At 38.4% G+C, this 9,992-nt stretch overlaps 1 protein-coding gene across 1 annotated transcript; it reads right to left on the bottom strand.

Annotated features, from left to right (window-relative positions):
- Positions 1 to 62: 62 nt before the first annotated feature.
- LOC135114883 (uncharacterized) lies at positions 63 to 9,837 on the bottom strand. The gene is made up of 4 exons (XM_064031090.1): positions 9,723 to 9,837; positions 4,840 to 5,036; positions 4,055 to 4,210; positions 63 to 3,712 (listed from the first exon to the last, which is right to left on the bottom strand). The coding sequence occupies exons 2-4, from the start codon at positions 5,033 to 5,035 to the stop codon at positions 3,267 to 3,269; spliced, it is 798 nt and encodes a 265-aa protein (XP_063887160.1). The 5' UTR covers position 5,036; positions 9,723 to 9,837; the 3' UTR covers positions 63 to 3,266.
- Positions 9,838 to 9,992: the final 155 nt, after the last annotated feature.

The following is a 9,992-nucleotide window of genomic DNA, read 5'->3' as shown; positions in this document are numbered from 1 at the left end:
AATGCAACCATAGTACTGTGCAATTTCAGAATACAAGGTAGGCATGTAAAAAATACAAGTAATACAGAAAGTGTGTATATATATATATTCTTCAGTCTTACACTTTTTCATAAATTTAATAATCTTCATCCTTGTAAAAATATCAAAACCAAAATAATTTCCATATTTTATGAAAAAAAAAAAAAGTTAGTGCTTGCATTTTTATATATAAAGGCTTTCAAGATATCTGACTTGAATGAAGAATAACTGCAATATATAAATGGATGATCCCAGTAATACAAAAAATTAAAACTTTGTTTAGCCACAATCCATCCATAGCCTGACACCTGCTCCTATGCATTACCTCCCCATGCCATGGTCCAGAACAGCAGAAACCACCCTTGAACTGTGAGGGTGACCATCCGCCATCCCGGGCCACGACTCAATAAATGGGTTCCCATGGCACTTGTGCCTAGCATTATCCCTGGGCATGTGCCACAAGTGGGACTATAAAAGGTAGAGAAGAATGGGCAGATCCCCAGCCTAGTGTCACCCTAAACAGTAGAGGTATATAGAACAAGAGAAAGACAGAAATGGCTATGGGAAGTAAAGGACACCAACCCTCACTCTGACAAAGAGTCAGCCCACCACTCGGAAAAGTAAGAGAACGTAAAAGAAAATGGACAGAAAGCAAAGGGAAATGAGAAGGGAAAATATGTCAAGTGGTAAAAAGACCTGCTATGGGCTAGTAAAAGAGATCCCCACCCAGGGCCAGAATCAGTCGCCTCTTACGGCACACAGCCGACATGGAGAGGGCTACATTCTAGTATCTATGTAGCCCCAGGGGGAATATATGCAAAGAATACCAGGCCTGCCACAAGTACACAATATGCTTAAAACAATACAGACCACAGTTGTCAATGAAATTAAGCATTTTGTGAATTGATACTTGTGTAGCTCCATACTTTTTCATTTACGTAAAAATACATGGGAACCTAAGTGGTAGGCAAAAGCAAAATTATAAATTAAAATGTTATATCTATTACTAAATTACAAAATAAATAACTGTTAATAATACTAGTTTGCTTTTATAATCTGAGATCATTAATATCATCTCACATAAATATCATGAGGTAATATCCCAATCGGTTCAAATTTTACAGCAGTAAGTCTCTCTCCACATCTTAAAACCATTCTTAAGCTTGAATCCCATAACGACAAGTTGAAAGAACCAGGACCAGGTTAGCGTGGTGGCGGGAACAGCTTGTCTGAGGTTCGGTTCTCGGCGGTCCTGGTTCTTTCATTCTTAAGCTTCTCTAACATCCCCCCTTATACTGTTTACACATCAATAAATTTTGTCATTCTGATAGAAAAAGAGCTTCTTTAAGAGAGAGAGAGAGGGGGGAGGAAGGGAAATGTACACATAGTTACAATATATAAGGTCATCTGTGTACAATCAGTCATGAGATAAATTTACCAGCATTTTTTTAGTAACATACAAAATGAAAATACTTTATCTAGTCATACCCACTGCCACCAGAAGTCGAACCCGGGTCTCTTGAGTGAGAGCCAGGCAGCAAGACCCCTACACCACAGTGGTGTAGTGGTCTTGCTGTCTGGCTCTCACTCAAGAGACCCGGGTTAGACTCCTGTTGGCAGTGGGTATGACTAGATTTTTCACTGCGCTATTGCAGTTCATCTTGGTATGAAAATACTTTACTTCACCAAGGTCATGCATGAGACAAAGATTGGTTTGTTTTAACATTCTTGCAGATCTTAACTGATTGTAAGTACCATTTTACAGTCGGCGTGAAAAAAATATCCCCACCTGCTGTATCATTAAGTTTTAACAACACAACATTACGTTCTTGTTTATTTAGGTTTATTTAGCCACCAGCGGACACGAAAACACTTGTCACAGCCAATAATGAACATCTGGCATCTCCATGCTTTCAATTTAATAATGTGACAGATTAACGAGATTCAGTAACCGCCAGGCAGTGTGTGAGGAAGGGTGTTTACTCCCTCCTGTCACGGAGAGGTACTTCCCGCTTCTGCTCCCGTTTCCTCACATATCGCTCGCCTCTCCTCGTGATATCGGTCACCCTTTGCTTCAGAATGGGGCCTGCCAAGCTAAGAATGGAGGAGAAAGGTGCTATACTGGCTCTATTTCGCGAAGGCCTCAGCAAAAGAGAAGTGGCAAGAAGGACAAGAAGATCAGCGAAGTGTGTCCGTAATGTCATCAAAGCAACCAGTGCCCACGGCGGTGTTATTCAAAAGAGAAAGCAGGGGTCGGGGAGGAAACGAAAGACAGGCCAGAGGACGTACATGCTGTTGCGACGTGAGGTGCTGAAGAACCCTTTCATCACCGCCAAGGAATTAAAAGGAATGCATAGAGATGTGCTGGGAGATGTGGCAGTGAGAACACTTCAACAGCGGCTACAGAAAGATTTCAAGCTACCGTGTCGTCGGGCAGCTCACAAACCTCTCCTCACCGAAAAAATGAGAAAACAGCGGCTTGATTTCTGCGGACGCTACAAGCACTGGACTTCAGCAGACTGGCGAAAAGTTGTGTTCAGTGATGAATCTGCCTTCAAAACTATTTCAAAAGGACAGAGAACCGTGCGACGTCCTGTGGGTGCGAATCGTTTTGACAGCAAGTACACGGTAAAGACGGTTAAGTTTCCAGCAGGTGTGATGGTGTGGGGTTGCTTCAGTGGTGAGAAAGGTAGTGGGGGCTTGTACTTTTTAGACAAAAACATGAACATGAATGCTGCGCTGTATATGAACGTGCTGACAGATCACATGCTCCCATTTTATGAATCCCACGAGAACGCTCATTTCCTCCAGGACGGTGCTCCATGCCATCGGGCAAAGCGTGTGATGGAGTGGCTTACAGAGAACAATGTTTCGTTAATTGAGTGGCCAGGGCACAGTCCAGACTTAAATCCAATAGAAAACTTGTGGAATGAACTAAAAAGAAAAATTGGCAAACTCTCAGTGAACACTGTCGGCGCTATAACGGAAAAACTTCGTGTGCTGTGGGATGAAACTGACTTGGATTATTTCAAAAAATTATCTGACAGTATGCCAAGTCGCATAAATGCCGTTCTGAATGTAAAAGGAGAGATGACAAAATACTAATGTGCACATATGACAGTAATATTAGTGTTTTATTATCCCTAAAAAATGATAAGGTAAAGAATGGTAGAATTGTTAATGTTGTTGTGTTATTATTGTTATTGTTAGCAGGTGGGGACATTTTTTTCGCGCCGACTGTACATCAGCTAATTTTCATTTTTCAATTTTGGAGCATTACGCAATTTTGCTGCAACTATCATTTGTATTTCTGTCACATTTGAATCTGAGAACTTTTTAAGCACGTCACCTTGGTCATGGCTTCTTCTTCGGTGAGGTGTGTCATGGTGTCTCCTGTCATGGTGGTCAAGATTGTCACCTCGATCATGGTTTCTTTTTTGGTAAGGCGTGTCATGATGTCTCCTGTCATGCTGGCCACTGCCATCACTGTTGTCAGATGACTTGGATGTCTTGCTGGATACCGAATCTTTTGTTGCACTGCACTCCATCATCCCATGGGTTCTGGTGGACCGCATATCCAAAGACACCTTAGGAGGAGGTGTTGGAAGTACAACCTGTGAAGGAGCAGAAGCTACCTTATCTTGAGAGGTTGTGACCTGTGGCTTCTGTGAGGCTGGCTTCATGTGGACAGCTTCTGTGGAAAAATCATTACATATTACAAAGACACGAAAAAAAAAAAAAAAAACTGTGAAAGGGCTTGGTGTTGGGGGCTGTCAAAGACAAATAAAAGGAGTCAGTGAATAGTCCGGGGAAACCCTTCACCTGTAAATGTTTACAGTCAGACACTTTGTAGACAAAAATGAGATTGAAGAAATTTGCTAACCAAACCACTTTGTGTTTTCCCAGCTATCCCCCACCTCTCAGTTCTCTCAGTTTGTCAATCTAATTATTAATGAACAATAGTATTGCTCTTGTATTCACTGTTATGATTTTCTTCTTTCATAAATTGTTTTCAAATATGACCAGGTATGCCTACCATGTAAGTTTTCACTGCTGAGAAAGTCATCAGGCAGATTTTTCTTACAACGTTTTCTCCTTTTTCTCATGAGTAGACCTTCATCAGGATCACTGTTGCTCTCAGAACTCTCCACCGTAGATGTCAGATGGTAGGTATCGCATTCTTGAAAACTATCTGAGGGGGAAAAAAATAAATAAAAAAAAAAAATATATATATATATATATATATATATATATATATATATATATATATATATATATATATATATATATATATATATATATATATATATATATATATATATATAGCGTTGATGAAGTTTCTTGAAATACTTGGGTTATGAACAAGACGTACTCAGTACCATAACTTTATTTTGCACTAAGTTTCGCCACTCAGACTGCTGGCATCTTCAGTCTAATAGAATAAAATACATATTAAATTTACAATTACACCAAAATACTTAAAATATTATAATATAAGATTCCACACCAATACCTCTTATATTAGCCTGAAGATGCCATCAAGTCTGAGTGGCGTAACGTAGCGCAAAATAAAGTTACGGTACTGAGTACATCTTGTTCATAACCCATATATATACGTATATATATATATATATATATATATTGCATACCTCGACCACTGCCCATCTCAGGCGCCAAACATTTCATTACCAGCCCTAAATTTTTGTGACATTTATCTCAATCAGGTACAGCTAAAAGGCAACAAAAATGAGCATTTCTGAGGTGAATAAACATGAAAGTGAACGTCATCCAATAACAGCAAGATAATAGTAAAACACCAACCAGAAGTGATCTTCACTTTTTTCAACATAAACTTTCTCCATGATGCAGGGTCTGGTTCTTGCTGATTATGAAGGGCATTCTCAGCATTAACTCCTTGTGGCCAAAACAAGGTTTGGTTCTCTTCTAATACCCAGCTGGATGGCACCACACCCTCTTCTTCTTTCTTACCCTCCAACCAAACTGCTCGTTTCCACATTCTAAATATAAAATATAATTAATCAATGGGCTATGTTCATGCTTTGCATATTTTGTTTCATTAATAACATCAGCAGTAAGATATTCAAGTACAAATAATACAATATTTAAAAGCTAGGCATGTTGGCAGTTTTACCTCTTCAGATAGGTATATGACAAGAATAAAAACCTAATTTCTATATTTTAAATGTAGTATAGAAACAATTACCCATGTCTCAACCTGACAAAATCCTCTTCATAAGCCGAAGAGCAGCACTCCGGGCTGTACTGGCACACAAGGCACAAGGGAGACGAAGAGGAGAGTGAAGATGCAGATGAACAGTTTTGCGATAAAGAACAATGGCCATAAGAGAGATACATAACAAATACAACTTGTGTATGAAGACTAAAATCCTGCAGATCTGAAACGTTTTGCTTAACTTCTCTTTAGTAAACACATATCAGTCATGAGAATACACCATGTACAACTGCCCACCTAACTGGAAATGTCATGTACAACTGGTACTAAAACAACACCATCTTTGTATGGCAATTTTATCACCTTTCTATGCAGCTGCTCTAAGTGAATTACTTTCTTTTTTAAATTACTCTTATTTTTCATAAACACAATGTTAATGAGTTTAGAATTGCATGGTTCAGTAAAAAAATTTTCAGTTTGGCTTTGACGAAGAACATCACATTCATAGTAGACATCATTTTTTAGTTTCCTAAGGAACACAAAATCTTCATTTTTTAACATGAAACAATTATTTTTGTATTTTGTAGATATATATATTCTGTGATTAGCTTCTGTCACTTTTGATTCATTAAACATTTTCTTTTCTGCAAGTCTTTTGAAAACTTGAGAAACTGGATTGTTTGATGACCTCACTAACTGCTTTATTTTGTGAAGTTCATTCTCGTATGGGAAAGCACAAATGTCATTAAGGGAACACTGGTAATTCTCTACATCATCTACCAAGTGAAGAAGATTATGAACATTATATACAATGAAACTTTGACCATATATATATCTCGACACTGTTGTACAAAACACTTAAGTAATTCTCTTGCATATGGTAAGTAAGAATTTCGTATTTCATCATTGGAATTCAATAAAACTGATAAGGACACAGTAAGCAAAAGACTGTTTTTGTATATAATAGGAACAACATCTTTCAGGACAACAATACTTGTGTATAATATATACTGTCTAAATTCGGTGGCCTTCCAGCGATCAATTACAGCTAGTGATCGTGGCTGTCTAGCAAATTCACTTGGTAGTTTGTTGGAAAGACTCTCTAAAGAAGAAGAAATTAAACTTATTTGAAGCTGAGAGAGTTTGCATTTCTTAGAACCTCTTATGAGGAAAAGTAGCATTCTTCTGGTAACACCAAGGCAAATCATATGCATGTAATCCAGTGGAAACCCTTTCACGCAAGATATTCCATACTGAATCAAAGGACTTTTTCCTAACTGATGAGAATCCCTGTACTGTTCCTGATTGAATTTCTCATCAGATCTTTCATTACAGGGTTGTGCAGAGTCTAATACAAGAACATGTGATTGCCAGGTTCCTTTAATTTCACATCTCTCACATGAGTAATACCCATTGTGCCCTTTTATGCATTTGATAAATGAGCATGCAGGTGCATCACAAATAAATGCAACTATTCTTACTGCCAGTCTTTTCCCTTCAAAAACTAAACCATTTTCAGAAAGTTGCTTATATTCTTGAAGAAAATCTTCCAAAAAACTGTCAATAGAATCTGGTTTAGTCTTTCCACAATACAGAGCAACTAATGCTGGCTTAAAGCAGCTGAACTTTATCAGTATAGGCCAGAACTGTTCATTGCTTGATTTATGTAAAGGAATACCATCTATGTTTACACTGAGTTTAACCGAATCATTTTCTTTTACAAATGCTGGATGAGTCTTCAATATATTTTGCAAACATGAACCAATCCCAAAATAATAATAGTGTCCTCCACATTTTTCTAATACCTCTACATACCTTGGAGTTTCCATCAAAGTGCGTGAATCTTTAGGTAGATTATGCCCATTATTCCTCAACAGCTCCAATAATTCATTTGCTGCCTGGCGTGTAATGTTATTTTTTGATGCCCATAAAGCTAATCCTTCTTCAAGTGCCAAATCAGATATATGGTGGTGACTCTCATCATCTGTGCTTAATTCTTCTGGTGCAGTTACTATCAAGGGGGATAAGGATGTACGAGTACTTTCACAACTGTCCTGGTCAGAAAAGCTTAAAGATGGGTCAGAGTTATTATGGTAAAGTTTGGGAATTTTGGTGTTTTGATGAACCCAGTCGGCTTCCTCTTCACTACTACTAACCAACAGTTCCTTGAGCTCACGTTGTATCTGCCTGTATCTTTTATGGTAAGACATAATTAATTGAGAAGAGACTGTGATCAAAAGTCAGGGAAAAATAGGAGAGTTAGAGTAGTGGTTTAGTACTCTGAAAGATAACAAATGAAATATATTAGTTTAGAGTACACAAAAACAAATTAAAGTAGTTCTGCAGTTTACACAAAACACAGAGTAGCTTAAAGATTACATACTACAACACAAACGAGCTCAATGATTACACACAACACAAAGTAGCAAAAATTTGCCTTCTGAAGAGAGTTTCAGTATGACAGTGATATAGGTGATCAGTCAGACTTTAAAGGTCCGTAAAGTAAATTTGAAGCAGTACATCATGCATAGATAGAACATTCAATAAGACATTATATATACATACTCACTTTAAGTTGTCTCAACAGAGGGAAATAATTAATGGATGGAGTAGCTACCACCAGTTACAAGTTGAGGTTGATCCAGCCCATACAGTAGCAGGATACGCTCTTCCTGAAATTAATTGTTACTAATGGTCTGTCTGTGCAAATTTCACATCACATCCTAGTAAAATTAATTTCCTAAGTTTGAAAACATTCTATCTGACCTCTTCAAAACTAGTTACTATTCAGTAACTGATAATTTACAGACAAAAGTGGTTTTACCACTACACACATGAAAACTACTGCAGCTATATTAACAGGCTTAGTATGCATATGGGGAAGTAGAAATAATACCAGTGATGTTTCTGGCAGAAATGCCATAAAGAAATTGCAAACACTGCATTTTTAGCATAATGCATCCCAGTTAAAGAAAAATACATAGCTATATACATTTTCGTTGTCACTAAATTCATAACAGTATATCATGTTAGTAGTACTATAAGGTGTATTTCTGTATTTTATTATTAATAACGCATCATAAATCACTAATAACCACACAAGTGAGAAGTGAAGGGATCAAAACCCTCATGGTAATTGTGGGTCTTGCCAAATTTGCCCTATGTGGCTTCCTCCACCCTAAAACTCCGCCTTCCCGCCACGTCTTAAAGTTTGTTGGTGCTGGGAAAACGAGGAAAAAAACAAACCAGTAATAACGCCGAGAAAGGACTCTACACTTTTACCCATAATGACTACTTGAACAAGGAAGGGGGTGGCAAACCCTTCCTTCCATTTTGGCAGGTAATTTCTGGAAAGGTTAGGTTAGGTTAGCTTAGGAAATCTTGGGTTTGGTTAGTGAACAATAATTAAGGCAATCATCTAAACTTTGTATATACTTGGCCTAAAATATTTTGCAGTATTATTATAGCAGAGGTCAGATTAGGATTTTCGGGTTGAAACTACTTTCTTTTTATAGATTTCGATGTGCTATTTATAAATTGGCAATTTTTTGGTTCGTAAAAAAAATACTTGCCCCTCACCACCACCCCAATACTTCGAATCAGGTTAGGTTAGTGGGTTAGGTTTGGTTTGGTTTGGTTAGGTTATTTTAGGTTAGGTTAGGTGGGGAAATGAAAAAAAAATTGGTTATTTTAGATTGTTTTAGATTAGGATTCATTAGTTTTAGTGGTAATATTTTACTTTAGCTACACCAAAAGATTACCTTACCTACGGCCTTGTTTGCCTTACTGGAGTCTTACATTATGGTTAAGATTTCTATAAGTGTCCCCGCCGGGTCTCTATCCCCATTACAAGGTAAGATATTGCATTAATTGAATTAATATTTATCTTACTTTACGGGGTTCTCGAGTGTAGAGGTGTTAGACCTGTTTAATAAATGGGTGTCTTAATGACAAAAGATCTTCGGCCATGTATTCAAATATAAATAAGCGTTGTTCATTACCCCAAAACCATGGCAAGACGGCCAGGTAGGCGAGTGATATGTGGCGTTAGGTTATGTGCACCCGACTATCCCTTGATGTTTGTAAATACTTTGGGTGTATAGCACACTTTCCAGCCATTTCTTCAGTTTATAGTCCTCTGTTCTTTTAAAAAATTTCCGGGCTGGCGTGCTAGCCATTGTGGGGTTCCCTCGGGAGCCCAACCAGGTAAGAACCACTCCACTCAGGCCCCACCCCACTCCACTCCACCCCGGTAGGGTCATCTCTGGATAAGAGGTGACGAGCACACCTATCACTAACGTAGGGCAGACAGGCGTCTTCTCGCACAGCCGCTGCAACTCACATAGCCCCTAGAGCAGATGAAGAAACACTCTAGGACTAGATTCACTGCCGCCTAAAAATTCTTGTCCAACACTCTCTCCAATCACGCTCTCCCTTTCCTTGTACACTCCACTGACATCCTACACTTTCCCCACAGGTAATCCTCACACTTGAATACATCACTACATACCTGCTATTTGCTAGCACAGCCACGAAAGGCTCCAAAACAGCCTGAGACTTCCTGAACTGTCCCTGTCTTTCCCACAGTTTTCGCGCCAACGGCCTGGCACGTACAAGGCAGACCATCCGAGCAGCGCGTTGCGCAAACTCCCTCGCCCTATTATTTTAGCTTACTATGGTGATAATTCCTTAATATATTCCAACAATGCTACCCTGAAATCTATTTCATAATACATAATATGATTACTTTGTGGTTTGCCAGCATTTACGGACAACAATA

Source organism: Scylla paramamosain, chromosome 2 (assembly GCF_035594125.1).
Source record: "Scylla paramamosain isolate STU-SP2022 chromosome 2, ASM3559412v1, whole genome shotgun sequence".
Taxonomy (NCBI): Eukaryota; Metazoa; Arthropoda; class Malacostraca; order Decapoda; family Portunidae; genus Scylla; species Scylla paramamosain.
Note: the sequence above shows the minus strand (reverse complement) of the source record. Positions and strands in the feature narration are given on the sequence as shown.